General features: G+C 37.4%; 1 protein-coding gene across 24 annotated transcripts in view; it reads right to left on the bottom strand.

Moving 5' to 3' along the window:
- Nucleotides 1-26,914, bottom strand: part of LRCH3 (leucine rich repeats and calponin homology domain containing 3) — a 102,097-nt gene that overhangs the window by 63,464 nt on the left and 11,719 nt on the right. For all 24 annotated transcript variants that reach the window (XM_032264266.1, XM_032264251.1, XM_032264257.1 and 21 more), the window contains exons 2-3: nt 3,791-3,935; nt 1,894-2,020 (exon numbers count right to left, since the gene is read on the bottom strand). In XM_032264266.1, the coding sequence (XP_032120157.1) occupies nt 1,894-2,020; nt 3,791-3,935 (272 nt within the window). The remainder of the gene's footprint in view (nt 1-1,893; nt 2,021-3,790; nt 3,936-26,914) is intronic.

Below are 26,914 nucleotides of genomic sequence, written 5' to 3'. Positions count from 1 at the left end.
GGCTCACCGCAACCTCCACCTCCTGGGTTCAGGCAATTTTCCTGCCTCAGCCTCCTGAGTAGCTGGGATTACAGGCACGCACCACCATGCCCAGCTAATGTTTTTTGTATTTTTAGTAGAGACGGGGTTTCACCATGTTGACCAGGATGGTCTCGATCTCTTGACCTCGTGATCCACCCGCCTCGGCCTCCCAAAGTGCTGGGATTACAGGCTTGAGCCACCGCGCCTGGCCTACTTTTTTTTTTTTTTTAGACAGAGTCTCACTTTCTCACTCAGGCTGCAGTGCAGTGGTGCAATCTTGGCTCACTGTAACCTCTGCCTTCTGGGTTCAAGCGATTCTCCTGCCTCAGCCTCCCAAGTAGCTGGATTACAGGTGTGTGCCACTAGACTGGGCCAATTTTTGTATTTTTAGTAGAGACAGGGATTCACCATGTTGGCCATGCTGGTCTTGAACTCCTGACCTCAGGTGATCTGCCCGCCTCGGCCTCCCAAAGTGCTGGGATTACAGGCATGAGCCGGTGCACCCAGCCAGGACACTAATTCTTATTCTGCCACAATTTCCTTATATGACTGAGGATCTCAACCTCTTTTGTAGAAAACGAAAAGCAGCTTCCGTAACACATACCTGTCTTTTAAGTATTTAGAACTGAATAAGTAGAAACAAAAAGTTTAAATGATTTGAAAATAAGACTTTGAATTATAGTTTACCTAGTACATGTTTTTAACCTAAGTTCTGACAAAATGCTGATAAGCATTCATTCTGATATTTGTTTACTAGTCTAACTGGCTCTAAAAGTAATGGTCTAGAATCTAGACTCTAGTTTTAATATATTTGTGAATTTTCACATGTAAGCTCTTAATCTACCTGGAAAAAATGATCCAACTATATTCCATATGTATTAATTTTTTATTTATGATAATCATTTGTTAATAAACCTACATGTAGCCATACCCCTAAATCCTAATGGACAATTATAATTGTATTTGACCACTTCAGAACAAGTTAAGGTAGTCTGGTTTCAAATACTACTTCTGTTATATAACCTTAGGCAAATTATTTAACCTATTTCAGTGCAAGCTTCTCAGCTACAAAATGAAAATAATTTTAGTAATCAATTCATGATACTATTACAGTGATTGAGAAAATTGTTATTCCCATGCTCTGAAGATAAATACTCAAGAAGTGATTTTATTTTTATTCTATTTATTTATTTTTAAGACAGTGTTTCACCATGTTGGCCAGGATAGTCTCGAACTCCTGATCTCAGGTGATCCACCCACCTTGGCCTCCCAAAGTGCAGGGATTACAGGCATGAGCCACCACGTCCGGCCAGAAGTGACTTCATTTACAAAGAGTGGTAGGATACAATTACGTATCTTAGAAAATACATGGCAATGAAGTGTATTTTACTTTACAGAATGGGAAATAGGTTCTAAAGGTATAATGTAAGGCAAAAAAATAAACCTGACCTTTGTAATGTCACTCTCCAATAGGAGCTAATCAAAAATCAGAATACTGATGATACGAATAAATTTAGTTTGAAAAATTCAAATATATTAACATATCTCAAAAATTTAACGACATAGAAATCATTTAATATTGGCTAGAATATAATTCTAATGACCTTTTCCCATCTGTGTGGGCCTATTGGGCTTGTACTTTCAGTTATTTCTTAATTCTGTATGTCAACTACTTGAGTACTGAAAATTCAGTAAATGATTCATTACCAATACTAGAAAATCAGTCAAAAACATATCTTAATAATCAATCTTTGCCATATAAAAGAGTATGGTATGACTTTGGATACACCTCTCTCTCCAAAGTTTCACACACACACACACACACACACACACACACACACACACGTTGGACGATAAAAATGATTAACTTACAAGTTCCATCAAATGTCTGAGGTGTCCAATTTCTTCTGGAAGTGACACCAATTTGTTATTGCTAGCAATTAAGACTTTCAATGGTAAATTACACAGGTGTACCGGCAAAGTTGACAGTTGGTTCCGACTAAATGGGTAAGTAGAAAGACAGAATCAGAGTCCACCACTGAAGAAAAGTTTTCCATCTTTCTCATTCTATACTCAGTAAAATAATAAACATGAGTACTGCAAGAAACAAACAGGGTATTGGAGTTCCAGCCTTCATTTTATTGGTGGTCAGCTCTGTGGCTGAACTTAATCTGCATCTTACAAAGATTCCTCATCTGTTAACTGCAGATCTTAATATCTCCCACTTACCTTCCAGGGCTCTTGCACAATAAAACTCCTCTGTAAAAAATTAAGTGCTAGATAAACACAGTATCATTTTATTAAAGTTTATGTAGGAAAAGATTTTTCTAAAGGTGGATAATATCATCCTCCTTCCTTCTGAAGAAGAGTTATAAACAAAACTTGTGATCTACTTTCCTCGCTGTTACAATATTATAATCAAATGTACATAAATGATTAAATTATAGCTCTATGGGAAAAAAGCAGTAAGTTGTGATTTCGCAGATCACATCAACTACATTACAGGTAAATAATTTTTTCTTATACAAAAACATGCAAACCAGAACTAAAAGTAAAATAATAAAACACATCTATCAAGACAAAAATAAATTAAGATTTTTATGTATGTAGATTCAACCTCTTAATCCTTAGGACCAATTCCCTCTCCATTTTTAAGATCTTTTATTGAGGTCATGAGCCTTTAAAACTTTTCAGTACAGTAACAATTCCACTCCCAGATATCTATCTTAAAGAAAAACTAAACATTTACATACAAAATTCTCTACTAACATTATTTTTATCATGATGAAAAACTAGAAGAAACTAAAGATCCCAGAGGAAAATGTATTTTCAAGAGTATATAAACTGTACAACAAAATAATTACATACAAAAGTTTTAAAAAATGTTTTATGACAAGGGGAAAACTCATTTAAAAATTTGACTAAAAGTCTGGAAAAACAGAAGGAAAAGATCACTTATAAAATTCAGATACATTTTGATGAATTTCCTATATGCTTTTCCACATCTACACATTATCTTCAATGAACATCTGCAAATTTTATAGTGAAATAAAACAACAAAAGAGTTATTTTAAGATGTGAAAATGGAGTAGACAAGATGAATGAATGCATTTATATATTCAGAACTTAATATGCAAATATGGTCACAAGAAACAAAGTAATTTCAGATCTACTATTCTTATTTGATGAGGCAGATTAGAAAGCATAATCGGAGAAGCACTGCTACAAGACTGCTGCAAGCCCATTAGGCAACTGGCTAGCAAGATCTGTTAATTGCCGGCATCTCCGACTAACAACAGCTGACTTACAATGGCTTCATGATGGTGAGAAAGCAATACACATCCAGGAGAAACCATACTTTAGTACAGTATTTAATAAATTATATGAGCTATGGAATACTTTATTATAAAACAGGCCTTGTGTTAGATGATTTTGCCCAGTTGTAGCCTAATGTTAGTGTTTTGAGCACATTTAAAGTAGGCTAGGCTAGGCTATAACATTTGATGGATTATGTCAGAAATGCATTTTCAACTTAGATGGGTTTGCTGGGATGCAACCCCACTGTAAGTTAGGGAGCATCTGTATTGCAAAGCCAAAGATAGAGAAACTGGAGGGACACAGGAAATACTGTTAATATATCCCACGAGCACATATAGAAACTCCTGATATGATTAGATAACATATACATAGGTAAATATTTTAGTGAGAGGGGAAAATTGAAAAGATCACATAAAATCAAAAATTTAAAATAAGAAAACAACATTCTTACCTAATATTTAAGAATGTTAAAGCTTGTAGGTTTAGAATTGCCTCTGGAATATACCGAATACAATTTTGGTACAAGTTGAGATTTTCAAGAGAAACAAAGTGACATGCTTCTACAGGAATTTCTGAAAGACGATTTCGTGACAGGTCTAAAAGAAACATTAAATTAGGTTTAAAATCAGTCCTTGGAACTTATTTTATTGAAATGTTTTGATTTTCCACATATGCTAAAAAAAAAAAAAAAAACAATTACTCTTTAAAAGTAATACAACTTCGAAGGCATATCTGCTTACAAATTATATCAAAGATTGTATCAGTCAGTTTCAAATATCCTAAAACAAACAGATCCCTACAATCCACCTTCCTAAAGGCACAGAAAACATGCTGAGGTTTCTGAAAAGCAAAACAAAAAATACTGTCCCTTAATTTATCAAGGATGATCAAGATCAGGTCAAAAGCACTCAGGAACCATCTTTGCTCCCAATGGCCAAAGATGAGGCAATCTGAGCTTTGATAAAGATGACTGCAATACACTGAAATTAATCACATACATTGAACTACGAGTTTACGACACACACGCAAAAAAGATGACAGAGAACTAATACATCATCTTGTACACTGGTGATACGGTTTTGCTGTGTCCCCATCCAAATCTCAACTTGAACTGTCAGAATTCCCACATGCTGTGAGAGGGACCCAGTGGGGAGGTAACTGAATCATGGAGGCCTGTCTTTCCCATGTTATTCGTCATAGTGAGTAAGTTCACAGGATGTTATGGGTTTATCAGGGGTTTCCACTTTTGCTTCCTCCTCATTTTCTCTTGCCACCGCTGTGTAAGTGCCTTTTACTTTCTGCCATGATTCTGAGGCCTCCCCAGCCCTGTGGAACTGTAAGTCCAATTAAACCTCTTTTTGTTCCCAGTTTCAGGTATGTCTTTATCTGCAGCATGAAAACAAACTAATACAACTGAAGGAAAAATCAAACACTTGAGAAAATTAAGAGGAAAAATCAAACATTTATCCTACCTTCCCTATGTAAAAGTATCATTGGAACGGCCCAGCACGGTGGCTCACACCTGTAACCCTGGCATTTTGGGAGGCCGAGGCAGGTGGATCATGAGGTCAGGAGTTCAAGACCAGCCTGGCCAACATGGTGAAACCCTGTCTTTACTAAAAACACAAAAATTAGCTGGGCGTGGTGGCAGGCAGCTGTAATCCCAGCTACTCTGGAGACTGAGGCAGGAGAATTGCTTGAACCCGGAAGGCAGAGGTTGCAGTGAGCCGAGATCGTGCCACTGCACTCCAGCCTATGCGATGGAGTAAGGCTCAGCCTCAAAAAAGAAAGAGAGAATACTGTATGTGTATTCTTTGGTGACCTTCATTCAGCTTCTGAGATTGAATCCTGTAGTTGCATATTGCAATAGTTGTCATTTCCACTGTCTTCATAGTATATCACTATATGAATATGCCACAACTTATTTAGCCCATTCTACTAATGATGAACATTTTAATTACACACTGATCTAGATATATATCTACAAGTGAAAATACTGTGTAATAACATATACGTTTCTTCAACTTCACAAGAGAATGCCAAACTGTTTTCCAAAGCGGCTGTACTAACTTACAAATCTAACAGCAGTGTACAAAGAGTTCCTGTAGCTTTCTTCATTTCCTTGTCAACACTTGTTATTGTGAGATGTTTTAATATTTATACAGTGGCATCTCACTGTGACTTTAATTTTTATTGGCCTTCTAGATTTCCTTTCCTGTGAAGTGCCTGCCCTAGTCTTTCGGTCTGTAGGACATATTTATAAGTTTTGAATACAAGTCAGTTGTCATTTATATATGGTATAAATATCTTCTTCCACTTTGTGGTTTAAGTTTCTCTTCATGGTATCTTCTATGAAAGCCTTTACTTTTTCTTTTTTTTTTTTTTTTTTTCTCTTTACTTGAAATCAAATATACTCCAAGAGAAAGCCTTTATCTTTTTTTTTTTTTTAATTAGTTAACGTTCTGCTGAAGAAAACCTTTATTTTTAATTGAGTTAACTTTTTATTAAGTATTTCCTTTATGGTTAGTTGTTTTGTGGTTTTAAAATAAATGTTTCTTTACTTCAATGTCATAAAGATAGTCTCTTCTAAAAGTTTTACTGCATTTAATTTATCAGGAATTGACTTTCTAGTATAATGTGAAGGAGAAGGCCAATTTCCCTTTTTTCCACAGGGATACCCAGTTGTGCCTGTGATAGTCATTTAAAAGAGCATCTTTTTTCCCACTATTTTCCTGTTACACCTTTGTTGTATATCAGTGCCTATATTTGCACCAGCCTGTTAGGAGCTCTCTAATTGGTTATATTGCTCTATTTATTTATCCTTATCTCAGTACTAAACAATCTTAATTACTACAGTTTTATAGTAATTTTTGATAGCTAGTAAATCAAGCAGTACTACCTCATTGTAATTGCCTTCTAGATTTTTTGCATTTCCCTACAAATTTTAGAATGAACTTAAGTATCATAAAAATATTTTAAGTATCACAATATATTAAGTATCACAAAAATACTCAATATTTTGTAAGTGATCTCTGCTGCCTTATCTTGCAACACCTAAAAGCCCATGGTGGGCAGAATAAAGGAGTGCTGTATTGAGGATTTTAGAGTTTCAGAGTCCTTTACTGTTACAGATTTGATATCAGTTTCACATCAGGCACCCAATGAATTAGGATATTACTTTGCTATATAAAGCCTGGCACATAGTGGGAACTCAATACATATTTGTTGTATCTTTTTAAAAACACTATTTTTTCACCTAAAAGGAGTTTTGCAATTTTAAAATAGAAACCTTTAGGTAACTTATGCCAGGTGTTTCATGGGTCATTTTTATGAGACCAAAATTTTTTATTGATAGCTATACCTTTGTACAGCATATATATACCTATGCTATCAAAATGAAAACATTGTTTTTCTAAAGTAATTTTGGTGTAACAGCACATCCTGGAAAGCTAAATGAACTGTGAAATGTATTTATCTAAAAATAATTAGTGTTTCAGTAATAGAATTGTTCTAAGGCATCAACTACATTGTTCTATACAACCAGAAACAACTGAACAAATTTAAAATTTTTAATATTTGTGGAAATCCACAGAGTATTTTTTACTTTTTCCTCTTACATGAAAATAGCCGTCAAACTATTAGCTTTCTAATGTGTGCATCTTAAATTCAGAACAAGAAAGGATATGTCATCAAACAGAAAATTAATATTAGTGAATTGATAATTTTTCTCTCTATAAATCTCATAACTTACATTTTGTTAAAAAAAAATGTGACAAAGAACACTGCCTGCATGTTGATGTTTCTTTGTCATTATAGTTAGTTCTGTAGCACAAATAATGTGAATTCTTAAACTTGAAAACAGATTGTGGGAAGCATTTATTAACTTAAATGGCATTTTTCCCAGCTAATTTAACTTTCTGTCTACTTCTGTTTGAGGCTGTGAAGATCACAAGGTCCAGAAAAAGAATATAATTATTTTACTGATATGATACTGCTTACTTCTCATGGTGGCTAAGAGAAAAAGAGAAAAGAAAAACCCTTAAAAATGCAAAATTTCTTATAAGACAACAGCTTGTTAATGATTTAAATGGTTCATAACTTAAATATTTTAAAAATAAGATAATTACAAATACCTAAGCAGTGTTTCAATGTTTCGCTCAACAAAATCTTTGTTTGCTCTCAGGGAAGTTGGCTCCATTTTGCCCTTTCTTTTGGATGTAGTCAGATTACTGCAATTACCATTCTAGACTCTTCCTAGAGTTGCCTCAAGCAATCTTCTTTTTCTTCACACTACTGTCTGACTTTTATACTGAAGGTGTCTGAGATTACTTCCTCTGACCCACCAGATCTAAGTCTCTTCTACCTCTATCCTCCTCATTCTCAAGTAAGCTATAAGAAAAATTAATGTGATAGGCCAGGCTAGTGGCTTACACCTGTAACCCCAGCAATTTTGGAGGCTGAGGTAGGCAAATCACCTGAGGTCGGGAGTTCAAGACCAGCCTGGCCAACATGGTGAAACCCCGTCTTTACTCAAAATACAAAAATTAGCCGGGTGTGGTGGCTCACACCTAATCCCAACTACTAGGAAGGCCAAAGAGAATCACTTGAACCCGGGAGGCGGAGGTTGCAGTGAATGAAGATCACATCACTGCACTCCAGCCTGGGCAACAGAACAAGATTTCATCTATTAAAAAAAAAAAAGAAGAAGAAGAAAACAAAAGAAAAAGAAAAATTAATAATGACTTAAAAGGAACCATCTAACTGAATCAAAACCAAAGAAAGTCTAATTCAGTGAACCAATCAATACAAATCTTGTAAATTTAAATTTAAATTCTCTACATTCCCAACAGGCCATCCTGAATTCATTCAGTTCTATATGTAGTTCTTCAGAGCTTTTCCAGCTATTGTACAGGAGCAGGCTGCCTAAAGCGCACAGGAAAAAGGAACGAGGGACACTCTCCCCAAATGTCTCATTTAAAAAATAACATTTCTGGGCCAGGCACAGTGGCTCATGCCTGTAATCCCAGCACTTTGGGAGGCTGAGGTGGGCAGATCACTCGAGATCAGGAGTTTGAGACCAGCCTGGCCAACATGGTGAAACCCTGTCTCTACAAAAAATACAAAAATTAGCCAGGCATGGTGGCACATGCCTGTAATTACAACTACTCAGGAGGCTGAGGCAGGAGAATCGCTTTAATCTGAGAGGTGAAGGTTTCAGTGAGCCTGGATTGAACCACCGCACTCCAACCTGGGCAACAAAGAAAGACTCTGTCTCAAAAAAAATTTAATTAATTAAATAAAAAACATTTCTGGCATTGTGTATTTATTATCATAAATGTCGAAGTCAGTCAGACACTTTTTAAGTTGCTTGCTCAGCTTACAATGTTCTTAATTTCCCTCTCTCTCATTCGCAGGTGCTGACCCTCCAACTCTCTCAAATTTTCAGTCACATATACCAGTGATTCTTAACCCTAGAGATCATCTCAAAGTCACACTGAACTTTGGGCTGCTTCAAGTCATGATAACCTGGTAAACTCCTGCCCCTGCTTCAAGAGTCATCTCAAGCACAATCTTATTATACTGCCTAGTCTGGGCACTCAAAGAATTCTACCACTGAGTTTCTATTAAGCTACTATAGTAGTTACCACAGGGTACTACAACGCTTCATTAGATTCTGAATTCCTGAGACCAACAGCTTTATGTCTTTAGTATCTAATGCAATACCTGATCCCCAGGGCTTATAAAAAGGTCCAGTTTCTCTGCTAGAATTACGTTAACTCTGGTTGCAAACAGTAGATATTCCATTCTGATCAAATATCCAATTTGTGATTTCATGTTTTTCTACTTAAAATGGGAAAACTACTCCTGAAAATAGTTTATTTTGGTAATTAGTTAATTAATGTTTAAAATCTGGAGTCTCAGGATCTAGAATTTGCAAATAAAAAAATGTGGGGTTCATCAAGAGAACTAGTGAAAAGAATCCCTGGTAGAGAAAATGTGGTAGGAGAAATACCTACATATCAAGTCAGATCAAATCCCTACCACAAACCCTCTGCAACACAAACCACAAATAAAATGTTTAATTTATTACAGTTGTGAGCTGGGCATAGTGGGCATATTGTAATTCCAGCACTCTGGGAGACTGACGTGGGAGGATCACTTGAGCCAAAGAGTTCAAGACCAGGCTGGGCAACATAGTGAAACACTGTTTCTTTAAAAAAAATAAAACAAAACAAAATTAAATAGACTAAGAAAAAAGAAGAGAGAAAAAAATTAAATGGATAATCTGATAAGGGATTAATATCCAGAATATATAAAGAACTCCTAAAACTCAATAATAAAAAACAATTAAAAATAGACAAAGGATTTGAATATTATTCTAAGGAAGAGATACAAATGGCCAATAAACACATTAAAAGGTGTCTACATTATTAATCATTAGGGACATGCAAATCAAAACTATAATAAGGAAGTCATAGCCAGAGCAATCAGATAAGAGAAATAAATAAAGGGCATCTAAATTAGGAAGGAAGAAATCAAATTATCCTTGTTTTTGGTTGACATAATCTTATATTTCGACAAATCTAAAGACTCCACCAAAATTCAGTAAGTTGCAAAATGCAAAAATCAACATACAAAAATCAGCAGCACTTCCATATGCCAACAGCAATCTAAAAATAAAAATAAATCACATTTACAATAGCTACAAATAAAATTAAATACCTAGGAATTAACCAAAGAAAAAAGATTTCTACAATGAAAACTGTAAAATGCTGGTGAAAAAACTTGAAGAGGACATACAAAAATAGAAAGATATGCTTTATTCAAGGATTGGGAAAATCAATATTATTAAAATGTCCATATTACCCAAAGCAATCTACAGACTCAATGCACTCCCTGTCAAAATACCGACGATACTCTTCACAGAAATAGAAAAATGCAATCCTAAAATTTACATGAAACCATAAAAGACCCAGAAAAGGCAAAGCTATCTGGAGAAAAAAATAACAAAACTGGAAGAATGGTATTACCTGACTTCAAATTATACTACAGAGTTACAGTAGCCAAAACAGCTTGGTACTGGCATAAAAACAGACAGACAGACCAACGGAACAGAATAGAGAAACAAATCCATAAACCTACAGTGAACTCATTTTTAACAAAGGTGCCAAGAGCATACACTGGGGAATGGATGGTCTTTTCAATACATGGTGCCGGGAAAACTGGATATTTATATGCAGAAGAATGAACCTAGACAGCTCTCTTATGCCATTTACAAAAATCAAATACAAATGCATTAAAGACTTAAATTTAAGATCTCAATCTATGAAACTACTAAAAGAAAACACTGGGGAAGCTCTCCAGGACATGAGACTGGGCACAGATTTCTTGAGTAATATCCCACAAGCGCAAGCGGACAAATGGGATCACATCAAGTTAAAAAGCTTGTGCACAGCAAAGGAAACAACAAAGGGAAGAGATAACCCACAGAATGGGAAAAATATTTGCAAACTACCCATCTGACAAGGGATTAATAACGCGAATATATAAGAAGCTCAAACAAGTCTATAGGAAAAAATCTAATAATCCAATTTTAAAATGTGCTAAAGCTCTGAATAGACATTTCCCAAAAGAAGACATACAAATGGCATAGAGGTATATGAAAAGCTGCTAACATCAATGATCATTAGAGATACACAAATCAAAACTACAATGAGATATCATCTCACTCCAGTTAAAATGGCTTTCATACAGAAGACAAGCAATAACCAATGTTGAAGAAGATGTAAAGAAAAGGGAACTCTCCTTTTGGTTTCCTTTTCTTGTTGGTGGGAATATAAATTAGTACAACCACTAAGGAGAACAGTTTGAAGGTTTGTCAAAAAAAATTAAAAACAGAGATACCATATGACCCAGCAACATCTCTGCAAGGTATATACCCAAAAGAAAGAAAATCAGCACATCAAAGAGCTATCTGCATTACCATGTTTTGCAGCACGATTCACAGTAGCCAAATTTGGAAGTAACCTAAATGTCCGTCAACAGATGAACAGGTAAGGAAAATGAGGTACACATACATAATGGAGTACTATTCAGCCACAAAAAGAATGAGATTGTGTCACCAGGCGCAGTGGCTAATGCCTATAATCTCACCACTTTGAGGTCAGGAGTTTGAGACCAGTCTGGCTAACATGGCGAAACCCCATCTCTACTAAAAATACAAAAATTAGCAAGGTGTGGTGGCACACGCCTGTAATCCCAGCTCCTCAGGTAGCTGAGGCAGGAGAATAGCTTTAACCCAGGAGGTGGAGGTTGTAGTGAGCCAAGCCCATGCCACTGCACTCCAGCCTGGGCAACAAAGCAAGACTCCGTCTCAAAAAAAAAAAAAAAAAAAAAAAAAAAAGGATGAGATTGTGTCATTTGCAACAACATGGATGGAAGTGGAAGTCATTATATTAAGTGAAATAAGACAGGCACAGAAAGACAAACTTCTCATGTTCTAATTATTTGTGGGATAAATTAAAAAATTAAAATAATTAGGCCGGGCGCGGTGGCTCAAGCCTGTAATCCCAGCACTTTGGGAGGCCGAGGCGGGTGGATCACGAGGTCAAGAGATCGAGACCATCCTGGTCAACATGGTGAAACCCCGTCTCTACTAAAAATACAAAAAATTAGCTGGGCATGGTGGTGCGTGCCTGTAATCCCAGCTACTCAGGAGGCTGAGGCAGGAGAATTGCCTGAACCCAGGAGGCGGAGGTTGCGGTGAGCCGATATCGCGCCATTGCACTCCAGCCTGGGCAACATGAGTGAAACTCCGTCTCAAAAAAAAAAAAAAAAAAATTAAAATAATTGAACTAATGGAGATAGAACGACGGTTATGAGAGGCTGGAAAGGATAGTAGTGGGCTGGGGGAAGAGGGGATGGTTAATGAGTACAAAAATATAGTTAAATAGAACAAGTAAGATCTAGTATTTGATAGCACAAGATGACTACTGTCAACAATAATTTATTGTACATTTTAAATTAATTAAAAGAGTATAATTGGATTGTTTATAACACAAAGAAAGCATCAATGCTTGAGGTGATGGATACCCTAGTTACCCTGATGTGGTTATTATACATTGTATGCATCTCACAGACCCCAAAAATATATGTAGCCACTACATACTCACAGACATTTAAAAAACTACAATAAGATACCACTTCATACCCATTCAGATAACTATCATCAAAAACAGAAAAACAACAGGCGTTGGTAAAAATGTGGAGAAATTGGAGCCTCTGTGCTTTGCTGGCTGGAAAGTAAAATGGTACCGCCACTGTGGAAAAGAACATGACAGTTTCTGAAAAAAGTAAACACAGAATTATATTTATGATCCATATAATCTAACAATTCCACGTCTGGGTAAACTCTACTTCTGGGTATATAATGAAAAGAACTTAGGTGCAGTGGCTTGCGCTTATAATCCCAGCACTTTGACAGGCTGAAGTGTGTGGATCACTTGAGGCCAGGAGTTTGAGACCAGCCTGGCCAACATGGCAAAACCCTGTCTCTACAAAAAATACAAAAATTAGCTGAGCATGGTGGCATGTGCTTGTAATCTCAGCTATTCAGGAGGCTGAGACAGGAGAATCGCTTGAACTCAGGAGGCAGTTTGAAGGTTTCTCAAAAGCTAAAAACAGGGCTACCATGTGATCCGGCTTGGTTGCAGTGAGCCAAGATGGTGCCACTATATTCCAGCTTGGACAGAGCGAGACTCTATCTCAAAAAAAAAAAAAAAAGGACTGAAAACAGGAACTTGAGCAGATATTCGTACCCCAATACTCACATCAGCATTATTCAAAATAGTCAAAAAGGGGACACGAATTAAACATCTACCAATGGGTGAACAGGTATTTACATAAATGTGTTACACGCATACAATGGAATATTATTCTACATTCAAAAAGGAATAAAATTCTTTGACATGCTACTACCATGAAGTTTGCAAACATTATGGTAAATGAAATATGCCAGACATCAAAGGATAAATCTAATTCCATTTATATGAAGTCCCTAGAATAGCCAAATTCATAAAGACCATAAAGCAGAATGATTACCAGGAAGTAATGAAGAGTCAGTGTTCAATGCATACAGAGTTGCAGTCTGGGATAATGAAAAAAGTTCAGGAAGTGGATTTAGTTGGTGACAGCTGCACAACAGTATGATGGTACTTAATACCACTGAACATATGCTTAAAAATGGGGAAAATGGCATATTTTCCACAATTTAAAAAATCAAATATGTAGTACTCAAAGTAGAAAAGAAATGTATCTGCCTCTTCCTCATGACATGTACCTTAAAAATCTCTAAAATTATGGCTTTTCTAATAACCATATCTTATGTTTCAGCAATAAAATGAATACACAAATTACAGAAACAAATATCCAAAGTATTTCTGAACTTCAAATCTCAAAACTTAGGTTCACAATGGTGTAACCGAGACTGGCAGTTATTTACTAACTTTTTTCCTTCTTAACCCCATTTCTCTCTGTCAGGGAGAAAAATGCTTAATATTTCATTCTATTTGGCTATGTAATTATGACATTAGGACTTATTTCTTTAAATCTCAATAACTAAGCCAGGAAAACCAAGGTTCATTCCAGTCCAAACACAAATGAATGTCTTCAACAGTATGGCATTTATTAAGAAATGCTAGCAGTCAAAAGTCTTATGTTCTTCTAAAACTCCTTTAGGCCATCCCACGCAGTGACATCATCCTTACCAAATAAAGCCCATTATGCAATACCCACATATACAGTACTATCATTTTCTATGAGAACAGACACTACTATGAGTGTTAAAATGCCCAAAGATTATGACAAATAATCTGTATAAGAGATTTTCAATACTGAGCAATGTAAAATTTTAAAGATTATAGGAATAATATCCTATAACACATAAAGAAATGGTAAATGCAAACTAAAAAATTTCTAAAATACACAATCAATATGAAATAAACTAAAAAGTTATTTTCAAAAAGACAAGTCCCTAAAGAATTATATAAAAGCAACAATTTAGGCCAGGTGTGGTGGCTCATGCCTGTAATCCCAGCACTTTGGGAGGCTGAGGTGCACAGATCATGAGGTCAGGAGATCAAGACCACCCCAGCTAACATGGTGAAACCCCATCTCTAAAAAAATAAAAATAAATTGGCTGGGCGTGGTGGCTCACACCTATATCAGCACTTTGGGAGGCCGAGGTGGGCAGATCACGAGGTCAAGAGATCGAGACCATCCTGGCCAATATGGTGAAACCCCGTTTCTACTAAAAATACAAAAATTAGCTGGGTGTGGTGGCGTGCGCCTGTAGTCCCAGCTACTTGGGAGGCTGAGGCAGGAGAATTGCTTGAACCCGGAAGGCAGGGGTTGCAGTGAGCCGAGATTGTGCCACTGGACTCCAGCCTGGCACCTGCTGACCGAGTGAGACTCTGTCTCAAAAAAAAAAAAAAAAAATTAGCTGGGCGTGGTGGCAGTTGCCTGTAGTTCCGGCTCCTTAGGAGGCTGAGGCAGGAGAATTGTTTGAACCTGGAGGCGGAGGTTGCAGTGAGCCCTAGATCACGCCACTGCACTCCAGCCTGGCACCTGGCAAGAGAGCGAGACTCTGTCACAAAAAAACATAAATAAAATAAATTTTTTTTAAAAAGTAACAATTTTAAAACTAACAAATCACAATGATACTGTTCCTGGTGCTTCCCACAGACTAAAGAATGTCAAGAAGAACACAAACAACAGCTCGGTAAATGAAAATACTTTGATGACTGATGACAGTGTGTTACAGTTTTGAAACTTTCTATTTAGATTTGTCACAGTTTAAAAAAACACTCTTTGCTTAGGTATTTCCTTTTCGTTTTCAACCACCTTACCATTCCCATGAAAATTTCATTGAGAGAATGCAATAAAAATCATTTTAACTACTAATTAATATTAATTATGTAACCCAGAGAGATCAGAAAACATAGTTTTTCTAATGCTTTTCATTAAAAGTCATATTTTTTGCATTAGTTTCCTGGGAAACAACAACAAAAGAGTCTTTTTTTTTTTTTTTACCTGACTTGCAGGTTATATTTCAAAAACTTAACTTTCATTTTAATCAAAATATTTATATAACTTTAAATGCCAATAAGTGACTTCTGCTTCTGGGAAGATGAAACAGATGTACTTTTCCCTATTTTTTCTCGATATTTTACAACAATAATTTAAAAAATTAAATGTGTATACCCAAAGTAGAAAAGAAATCCTCTTGTTAGTGACATGTGCCTTAAAAATCTCTAAAATTATGTAAAATTTTAATTTGTAAGTAAAAACCCTGGACAACATATATAAAACACATAAAGACTCTAAAAGGTGGAGAGAAGATGGATAGGGACCTCAGGACTCAAGGAACAACAGCAATGAATTCCCTGGGTTTTCTTTTTGCCTCATGTATCCCAGACTTGGACCTGACCTCTCTAAGTTTAAAAATAAAATAGCCAGGCACGGTGGCTCACGCCTGTAATCCCAGCACTTTGGGAGGCAGGGATGGGTGGATTGCCTGAAGTCAGAAGTTCAAGACCAGCCTGGCTAACATGGTAAAACCCCGTTTCTAAAATAGAAAAATTAGCTGGGCATGGTGGTGGGCACCTGTAATCCCAGCTACTCAGGAGGCTAAGGCAGGAGAATCCCTTGAACTCAGGAGGTGGAGGTTGCAGTGGCCCAAGATCACGCCATCGAAGTCCTATCTGGGAGTGAAACTCCATCTCAAAAAATAAAAATAAAACAAAAAAGCACCAGGAAAGGGTAGCTTAGTTTTGTTTTGTTTTTACGTTAAGTGCACTAAATTTACTTGAATAAAGTGCTAGAAAGAGTAGAAAACAAACACCAAAGTTAATAGTTTGCTAATAAGGGCACAAACACCATAAAGATTGCAAAAATAAACAAAACAAAACAAAACAAAAAAACCCAAACTGCTCTTGGGGTACTAGTCCTGAGTAATTATTCTATTTGCAGATCCTGTTCTCAAGCTAGCAGTAAAAGCACTTCCCACCCACCCTTCCCACTGCACACCTACCCCGCTTAAAAATCAGAACCAGCATGCAATGGGTGAGTTTTACTTCCATAGATTTTTTAAAATTGCTGTTCAGAAGTTGTCTAGCAAGACAGCATAATAATAATAATAATAATAAAGCACCAGGAAAGGGTAACTTAGCAAAACTTAGCAAGTTTTCTAAGTTTCTTAGAAAACTTTTAGATAATAACTGCTCTACTACACTACTCCACCCAAATATATCAGAAAACACTGGGAAAAAAACAAGTTTCCCAAGCAACCTTTGAGTAGCCTCACTCCTCTCAAAGGTTGCATAGGGAACCTAAATTTCCACCCTTGCCAGACTTTAATAAGTCTTATAATCCCCAAAATGCACAGGTTTCAACTGAAAACATTTACAATACTAAGGATCAGGAAGATCTCAAACTGAATAAAAATCAATAAATGCCAACACTAAGATGATAGAGATGCTAGACTATCCTAAAAATGCTTCAGAGAGCAATTGCAAACTATCTTGTAACAAATGAAAAATAGAAAGCCTCAACAACAACAGCAACAACAAACAGAAGGTCTCTAGAAAGAAGATATGAAGGGGAAACAACACAAACAGCTCAATGGATGGGTTCAACAGCAGAGTAGAAGGCAGAGAGAGAAGAATCAGCAAACTGCAGGACAGAACAATAGAAATTACCCAGTCTGAACAAGAGAGAAAATAGACTGGGGAAAAAAAAAAAAAAAAACAACTGAATAGAGCAAGGACTTATGGAACTGTAACAATAATCTAAGACTGATGTCATCAGAATCCTGGAAGAGAGACAGGAGGTCAGAGCTGAATACTTGAACACTTTTCAGGGCTGAAAAATGAACCAAAGAGAAAGCTTCTTAAGTTTGGCAAACCTATAGAGGCTGACCAAACCACAAACAGGATACTGTAAACCCAAAGACATCCACAAGACACATTATAGTCAAACTTCTGAAAACTGAAGACAGAGAAAAAAAAAAATCCCCCCCCCTTTTTTTTTTTTGAGACAAAGAGTCTCACCCTGTTACCCAGGCTGGAATGCCGTGGCACAATCACGGCTCACTGCAGCTTTGATCTCCTGGGCTCAGGTGATCCTCCCACCTCAGCCTCCCAGACAGCTGAGACTACAGGCATGTGCCACCATGCCCAGCTAATTTTTTGTAGAGATGGAGTTTTGTCATATTGCCCAGGCTGGTCTTAAACTCCTGGGCTCAAGTGATCTGCTTATCTTGGCCTCCCAAAGTGTTGCAATTACAGGCGTGAACCACAGTGCCTGGCCCAATATCTTTCAAACACTAAAAGAAAAGGCTGTTCGTCCAGAATTGTATATTCAGCAAAATGTCCTTCAGGAATCAAGGGGAGATCAAGGCATTCTCAGAAGAATGAAAATTAAGAGAGTCTGTAACAGAAGATCTAACCTAAAAGAATGACTAATGGAAGTTCTCTAACAGGAAAAAAAAGTGGTGATAGAAAAGAATCTTAAAACACCAAGAAAGGACACAGTGTATTAGTTTGCTAGAGCTGCCACAATAAAATACCACATAGGCCAGGCGCAGTGGCTCACACCCGTAAGCTCAGCACTTTGGGAGGCTAAGTCAGGCAGATCACAAGGTCAAGAGATCAAGGCCATTCTGGCCAACATAGTGAAACCCCATCTGTACTAAAAATATAAAAATTAGCTGGGCATGGTGGCACACACCTGTATTCCTATCTACTCAGGAGGCTAGGCAGGAGAATTGCTTGAACCAGGGAGGCGGAGGTTGCAGTGAGCTGAGATCACGCCACTGCACTCCAGCCTGGCAACAGAGCAAAACTCTGTCTCAAAAAAACAACTACATAAAAATAAAGTAAAATACCACACAGTGGGCAGCTTATACAATACAAATTTGTTTTCTCAGCACTCGGGAGGCTAGAAGTCTAAGCTCAAGGTGTTAGCAGGGTTGGTTTCAGCTGAGGTCTCTCTCACTGGCTTGCAGATGCTGTCTTCTCTCTGTGTCTTCATATGATGTTTCCTCTTTGTAGTCTCTGCCTGATCTCCTCTTAAAGGGACAACACTTGTATTGAATTACCACCCACCTAAACGATGCCATCTTAACTTAATTACCTCTTTAAAAGTACTATCTCCAAACACAAAGGCAGGTACTGAGAGTTAGGATTTCAATCTATGAATTTGAGGGTGAGGGACAAAATTCAGTACATAACATTAAGCAAAAATATGGGTAAATATAAAAATATAAAAGATTTCCCTTCTCTTGAGTTTTCCAAATTACATTGGAAGGAAAGATTATGATTATTTGATGTGATTCTAAATATTTATAGAGAAAATATTTAAGACAACTATAATTGGGAAGGTAAAGGGACATAAAGGGAGTTTTTTCACTCAAATTCATAAAATAATGAAACCAAGAGACTGATAAGTTAGGCATATGTAAGTAATACCTAGGACAACTATGAGAGCTACACAAAGAGACACACTCAAAAACACTACAGATAAATAAAAATGGAATTCTAAAAAATGTTCAAGAAATCCACAGGAAGGCAAGAAAAAGAACCCAGAAAGGAAAACAAAGAAAACAACAAAAAACAAAATGGCAGATTTAAACCGTAACATATCAATAATCATATTAAATATAAATTGTCTAAAAGACAGATTAAATAACCAAAATACAGAGATTAGCAAAGTGGATGTAAAAGCATGATGCAACCATATGCTACCTACAGGAAACTCACTTCAGTGTAAGGACATAGGAAGGCTGAAAAGAAAAATTAGCACCGAAACAGATGTCTAATTCCTCCAAACTCCCAACACCTGCTCCCCAAAGGCAATCACTTTTAACTCGTGTCTGTGTGTGTGTGTGTGTGTGTGTGTGTGTGTGTGTTCTGTCACCAAGGCCAGAGTGCAATGGTATAATCACAGCTCACTGAAACCTGGAACTCCTGGGCTCAAGGGATTCTCTTACCTGAGCCTCCTGAGTAGCTGGGACCACAGGAATGTGCAAGCATGCTGGGCTAATTTTTTTTTTTAATCTTTTGTAAAAATGGGGTCTCAGGGGCCGGGCGCGGTGGCTCATGCCTGTAATCCCAGCACTTTCGGAGGCCAAGGTTGGCAGATAACTTGAGGTCAGGAGTTCAAGACCAGCCTGGCCAATATGGTGAAACCCTGTCTCTACTAAAAATACAAAAAATTATCTAGGCATGGTGGCGGGCACCTGTAATCCCGGCTACTTGGGAGGCTGAGGCAGGAGAATCACTTGAACCTGGGAGGCAGAGGTTGCAGTGAGCTGAGATCATGCCATTGCACTCCAGCCTAGGCAACAAAAGCGAAACTCTGTCTCCCCCCCCCCAAAAAAAGGGGGGGGATCTCAGCATGTTGCCTAGCCTGGTCTTGAACTCCTGGCCTCAACCCATCTTCTCGCCTCAGCCTTGCAAAGCGCTGATATTACAGGTGTGAACCACCATGCCCAGCCACCTTTCAACTGTTGAGCTGTAATTCTGGTGTTTAGCGCTATGTTTACACGTAATGTACTTATATTATTGTTTCTTGAATACCAAGTTTTTGATATTCCTAACATGGAGAATTTATATCTAAGTCTTTTATATCCTCCACATTCTCATTGCGTAAATTTCCCTCCACCATCCTCCCCTATATAGCTGTGTCATTTTTCCTGAGGAAAGTTATTTATTGTTTACATTATTATGACTGCATAAATTAATACACATTAGTAGAGTCAAGTGATATACTGTGAGCACGGTCTTTTCTTGCACAACTTTTTGTTTCCCCTAAATTTTATTAGTTTTCTGCATACCTATAAACAAATTAATTCCCAAGCGCTTTAACAACTGAAAACTTCCTACTAACATGTTAAAACAAATCAGGTACTCTGTTAGTTTCTTTTTAAGAAATGCTTATTGGAGCCGGGCGCGGTGGCTCAAGCCTGTAATCCCAGCACTTTGGGAGGCCGAGGCGGGTGGATCACGAGGTCAAGAGATCGAGACCATCCTGGTCAACATGGTGAAACCCCGTCTCTACTAAAACTACAAAAAATTAGCTGGGCATGGTGGCGCGTGCCTGTAATCCCAGCTACTCAGGAGGCTGAGGCAGGAGAATTGCCTGAACCCAGGAGGCGGAGGTTGCGGTGAGCCGAGATCGCGCCATTGCACTCCAGCCTGGGTAACAAGAGCAAAACTCTGTCTCAAAAAAAAAAAAATAAATAAAAATAAAAATAAAGAGAAACCCTACAAATGTAAAAAAAAAAAAAAAATACAAAAAATTAGCTGGGCATGGTGGTGGGTGCCTGTAATCCCAGCTACTCAGGAGGCTGAGGCAGGAGAATTGCCTGAACCCAGGAGGCGGAGGTTGCGGTGAGCTGAGATTGCGGCATTGCACTCCAGCCTGGGTAACAAGAGCGAAACTCCGTCTCAAAAAAAAAAAATTATTTTACCTTGAAATTAAGTAATGGCTGTTGAATTACCTAATATGTTAGTTTAAGTAACTCAGGTTTATGCTAGAAAGCCACGCAAATATTTCATAAATAACCCCTTGTCTAATGAAAGAAAATAAATCCTTGATGAAACTGGCCTTGAATTATTTGCTGAATTAGGCATAGGAAATCAGACTGACTATACTCAGTAAGCTAGGTAAGTAAAGTTTAGAAGCCTTCAAAAATACGGGCTCAGTGGCATCACAAAAATGAGATTTATTAAAAATAAGTAATTACAAGGTGACATTTAAAGGTTAATATTTCTAAAGCTTTTGATGTATTTTAATTCAAAATATACTTTGGTATAATATATACTAACACAGCACATAAAATGTGACTATGCTGGAAATGAAAACAGGAAAATTGGTAACACAAATACAACATCAGTGAGTATCAATCTAAAAGCTTCTATATTAGGATAAAGAATTTGGCCAAATAACGGTTAAAACTGACCACGTTCATGATTTGAAAGGCTCCTGCTCCTTCGAATGAAATAAGCTGAACTGTTTTTATTGTTATCTTGTCTGGTATCAGCTGCTGTGTAAAATGTTATACAATGAGCCCCAATACACAGGCTGTAGTCCTGTATGCATCCTATTGCTCACTAAAAGGAACCAAGGCTCCTTAAGGATAACAACTGCTTCATTAGGAGAGGGAAAAATGAGATGAACCTAGAAAGGCTTTTGGTTTTTAGAATATAATTTTCAAGTTATCAGTAGTAATATCAGAATAGGAAAGAAGTTTTGCTACACATAGTTTAAGCAATGATACGTGAGTATGGAATGCAGCAGGTAGTCAGTTGTCAACATTCTGAATCTCTAAGATTCATAAAGATCCTAAAAAGACAAGGTAATATGAAGGATACTATGAAAAAATCAATACCTATTATGAAAAATCCCCCCTTCTTGTGTGAAAAAAGGAGTGGATAATCAAGGTATAGATAGATTCTATAGGAAATGTCTTTAAGTTCTACTTGTCATTCTTATGTTAGAAAATAAGGAAGTGTTTACTATCTGCAAGTATTATGATAAAACAGCAAAATTAACAAACCTATGATGGTCACTGTTGATTTGACCACAAGAATGTTTGTAGTTCCTAGTATTACTAAACATCGTCTTCACAAGCAAGATAAGCAACTGAGCAAGCAACAGTCTCTTAAAAATAGGTACTAGAAACAAATACACCAATGAGAAATACAGCCCTGTTTCTGGTGTAACAATTTTGGGTAGAAAGCCCCAGTCCTCAGGATAGGAGTGAGGACAAGATAATTCAACAAAGTTGACACTGTAGATCCTTCCTATCTATACCTATTAGGATGACATACGAAGTCTTTTTTATTTTCCAGTATAACTTAGGGAGGGGTACAGCTGAAGCAAGGCACAATCTAAAAGGACTTGCTAACATCACATTGAACTCTAGCCATATACATATCCATGATGTGCCCAGCATATCATATCCTAGGAACAAGGTAACTGGTGTCATAATTTTCTTTGCTTAATGCCACCCCCAAAATGGGTCATTTTTTGAGACAGGGTATCACTTTGTCTCTGTCACCCAGGCTGGAGTGCAGTGGCACAATCTCAGCTCACCACAACCTCCACCTCTGGGTTTCAAGCAATTCTTCCACCTCAGCCTCCCTAGTAGCTAGAACTAACTAGAGGTGCAAGCCACCATGCTTGGCTAATTTTTGCATTTTTTTGGTAGAGATGGGGTTTCACCATGTTGGTCAGGTTGGTCTCAAACTGACCTCAAGTGATCCACTTGCCTCAGATTCCCAAAGTGCTAGATTTACAAGCATGAGCCACCACACCCGGCCCCCCCCCTTTTTTTTTTTTTGAGACAGGGTCTCACTATGTCGCCCAGGCTGGAGTGCAGTGGCTATTCACAGGTGCAATCCCACTACTGATCAGCACAGGAGTTTTGACCTGCTCCGCTTTCAACCTGGGCCGGTTTACCCCCTCCTTAGGCAACCTGGTGGTCCCCCACTCCCGAGATGCCGAACTTAGTGCAGACACCTAACCAGCATTGCACACTACAGCCCAGAACTCCTGTACTCAAGCGATCCTCCAGCCTCAGCCTCCCAAGTAGCTGGGACTATAGGCACGCACCACTGCACCCAGCCCCTTTTCATTGTTTAACAGATTGATGTTGAGAATATTCAATTTGGTCGTCCCATACTGTATGGGGTTAAATTACCTGAGGCCAACTATTTACTTATTGACACCCTCTAGAAAAAGAACACTTACCAATTAACTTTAGAGCAGTGCTTAAGCTGAAATGCAAATGCAGATTCTTATTCTGAGATGAGGCCTGAAATACTGAATTTCTCACAAGATCCCGCCAACCCATATGGCATGCCATAGAACTGGATGTCAAAAATTACTATCCTACAAAATAACTTTTAAAGTAGCAAATTCTTTTTTTTTTTTTTTAAACAGTCTCACTCTGTGGCCCAGGCTGGAGTGCAGTGGTGCAATCCCAGCTCACTGCCACCTCCACCTCCAGGGTTCAAGTGATTCTTGTGCCTCAGCCTCCCAAGTAGCTGGGATTACAGGCGCAAATCACCACATCTGGCTTAAAGGAGCAAATTCTTTTTTTTTTTTTTTTTTTAAAACAGGGTTTCACCATGTTGGTCAGGCTAGTCCTGAACTCCTGACCTCAGGTGATCCGCCCGCCTTGGCCTCCAAAGTGCTTGGATTACAGGCCTGAGCTACCACACCCAGCCTAAAGTAGCAAATTCTAAGGAAGTATTTTTTAAGTGGTTCTTAACCACCTGCACCTAGTACTATCAGGATGCTTGGTAAAAATGTAGCTTGATTGACTCCACCCCAGATATCCTGAATCTCTCTAGGGATCAGACCCAGGAATGCATATATTTTTTTAAAGTGCCCCAGGTGATTTTATGCACACTAAAGCTTGAAAATCAATATGCTACAGTTTGTCACTTGATAATAGATGGCCAGAAACCACAAATTTTCTACGCTAAAAGCATGACCACATTATCTAAGATTTTCCTTACACAAGTGAGACTTATAACTACCAAAGTCGAAAACATTGGATAAACAGAGAAAGCCTCTTTCACTACATAAAAGGTTTAAAATTTTTATTCCTTTTATTATAATCAATGAATCTATTGTGAAAGTTTCCAAATACCTAGCAGTGGACATTTTGCCAATGGTTATATTTTGAGAGACCAACCCTTAGCACATGTAACATCGTTTCTCTTATCCTCTATGACACCAATTTAAAAAGTTCTGAATGCTTGACTTTTTCACATCAAAGAGAAGCATACTTACTAGCATTATCCTTGAGATGTTGATTTAATTCTTTGTACAAGTGAAACGTTCTAGCGTCCTCATTAAAACCAGTTACTTTATACAGCAGTCAGCTGTCACTGTTTCCAAAGCTATGAAAGTGAATAGGCTCCCAATCATTTCTTAACATCTTCTCATTTATCCATCCATTCATTCAACAAATACTCAAAAGTTATACACCAACTGGGTAACTCAGAAGAAATGCAAACATTCCTAGGAACATACAACCTACCAAGACTGAATCATGAAGAAATAGAAAATCTGAACAGATTAATGCATAAGGATTGAATCAGCAATAGTCTCTCACCAAAGAAAAGCTCTGGTTTCACTGCCGAATTCTACCAAACATATGAGGAAGAACTAATGACAATCCTCAAACTCTTTAAAAAAAAAAAAAAACTAAAGAGAAGGGAGTACTTCCAAACTCATTTTACGAGGCCAAAATTACCGATAACAAAGCCAGACACAAAAAATAAAATTACAATCCACTATCACTGATGAATATAGATACAAAAATCTTCAACAAAATATAACACAGCAAGAAGGCCATCACTAGATGCCATCACCTTGATCTTGGTCTTCCCAACCTCCAGAATTGTGAGCTAAGAAGTTTCTGTTCATTGTAAACTACTCAGTCTATGGTATGCTGTTATAGCAGCACAAAATGGACTAAGACACCACTCTAATCCCTGGAACTGTGAATACAGGATATCGTACCTGACTATCTTCCTTATGTGGAAGAGGGTATTTTGCAGATGTAATGAAGTTTACTAATCAGTTGACTTTAGAATTAATCAAAAGAGGTGCAATCTTCGTAAACCCAATCTCATCACGTGAACCCTCTGGATAGTAGCAGCAGAGGAAGTTTGAGCAATTGGAAGCACAAGAAGTGTTTGACTGGCTTGAAGATGGAGGGGGCCATGTTGTAAGAACGCAGGTGGCCTCTAGGGCCTGAGAGTGGCCTGATGCTGACAACCACAAAGGATATGAGAACCTCAGTTTCACAATCACAAAGACAGAATTCTGCCAAAACTTGAATGAGCGTGGAAGAAAACTGTTCCCCAAAGCCTCCAGATAAGAGGCCAGTCTGCCAACACATTGATTTCAGTCTTGTGAAACCTTAACTTCAGCTGAGTCCAGACTGCTAAGCTATGAAACTATAAGGTAATAAATGGGTGCCGTTTTAAACTGGTAAATTTGTAAGAATTTGCTATTTAGCAACAGAAAACTAATATACCTCCTTCAAGAAGCTGCAAATCTAGTAGAAGATGATATTGTTTAGTGTGACAGTGGAAAAATGTGTACAGGGTATTAGAAAAGCAATAAAATTGCCTAACTGGGGAGGAGGGATGGTAGAGAGAATTTAAAAAGAGATGGTCAAAAAGAAGAGGTGCTATGAGAAATGCATGAGTTAACAATGAAGAGGTTAGCCTAAACAAAAGTAGAACACAAAGTGAATAAATCATAAATGTACAATTCAATATTTAAAAAGTATACCATGAACCACCATAAAATCACCACCTAGGTCATGAAACAGAATATTCCCAATACTTCAGAAACATCTCTGACTCCCAACACAAAGCCCCCTTTCCCTTTCCTAATCACAACCTTTTCCTTCTCCCCTAGGGGTAACCATTATTCTGACTTTTATGGTAATTATTTCCTTTTCTTTGTACTTTTAGCACTTATGTATGCTTCATACTTTACTTTCTCAACATTGTTTCTAAGGTTCATTCTTGCAACTGCATATAGTTATAGCTCATTCATTTTCACTGCTGTGAAATAATATAAATTTACAATTGATTTATCCATTCTACTGGTGATCATCACTTAAGTTGTTTCTATTTTGTCAAATATGAATAATGCTGCGGACAGTCTTATACATACTATATATCCTGGTATACATATACATAACTTTCTCTGGGGGATATATCTCAGAGTGGAATTTCTGTGTCATAGATTATGTGTATTTTAAACTTTACTGGATCATTCCAAATCATTTTCAAAGTTGATGTTCCAGTTCACATTCCCACAAGCATCGTATGAGTGTCTCCACTGCTCTACATTCTTTCCAGTACTTGGAATTATCAGCTTTTGAAGTAGCACCCACTGTGGTTTTATTTTCCATTCTCTTGATTACTAATGAGGTTGAGCAAGTTTTCAAATATTTATTGGCCATTTGGAATTCCTCTTTAGTAAAGTACCCGTTCAAGTGTTTTCTCAGTTTTTTACTGGGTTGTCTTTTTCTTGTTTGTAAAAATTCTATATATATTCTGGATATAATCTGGTGCATTTATTGGAAATCTTAAGACTGTGGCTTACCTTTCCACTCTCTATGATATAAAAATCATTTTTATTTTAAGAGAGGAAGAAAGAAAAAGAAATAATTAAAAAAAAAAAAGAATGAAGGAGAGGGAGGAAGAGGAAGAGGAAGAGGGAGAAAGAACGGGGGTGTTGCTTTGTCGCCTGGGCTAGAATGCAGTCTAAAAATGGGTATGCCTATAATTGTGCTTAATGAGGCATGAAAAAAAAAATGAGGGAAGAAAATAAAAAACAAGCAGCCAACCAATATTTCATTTAAACCTGTAAATAGGTGTGATGTGGTACTGATAAGAGTGTATATTTTGTGTATTTAAAGTAGAGAGTTCTATAAATGTTTTGTTTTGTTCTGTTTTCGAGACAGAGTTTCACT

The sequence above is a fragment of the Sapajus apella genome, unplaced genomic scaffold, assembly GCF_009761245.1.
Source record: "Sapajus apella isolate SASKATOON/1434 unplaced genomic scaffold, GSC_monkey_1.0 scaffold143, whole genome shotgun sequence".
Taxonomy (NCBI): domain Eukaryota; kingdom Metazoa; phylum Chordata; class Mammalia; order Primates; family Cebidae; genus Sapajus; species Sapajus apella.
This window is presented reverse-complemented; position numbering and strand designations above follow the sequence as displayed.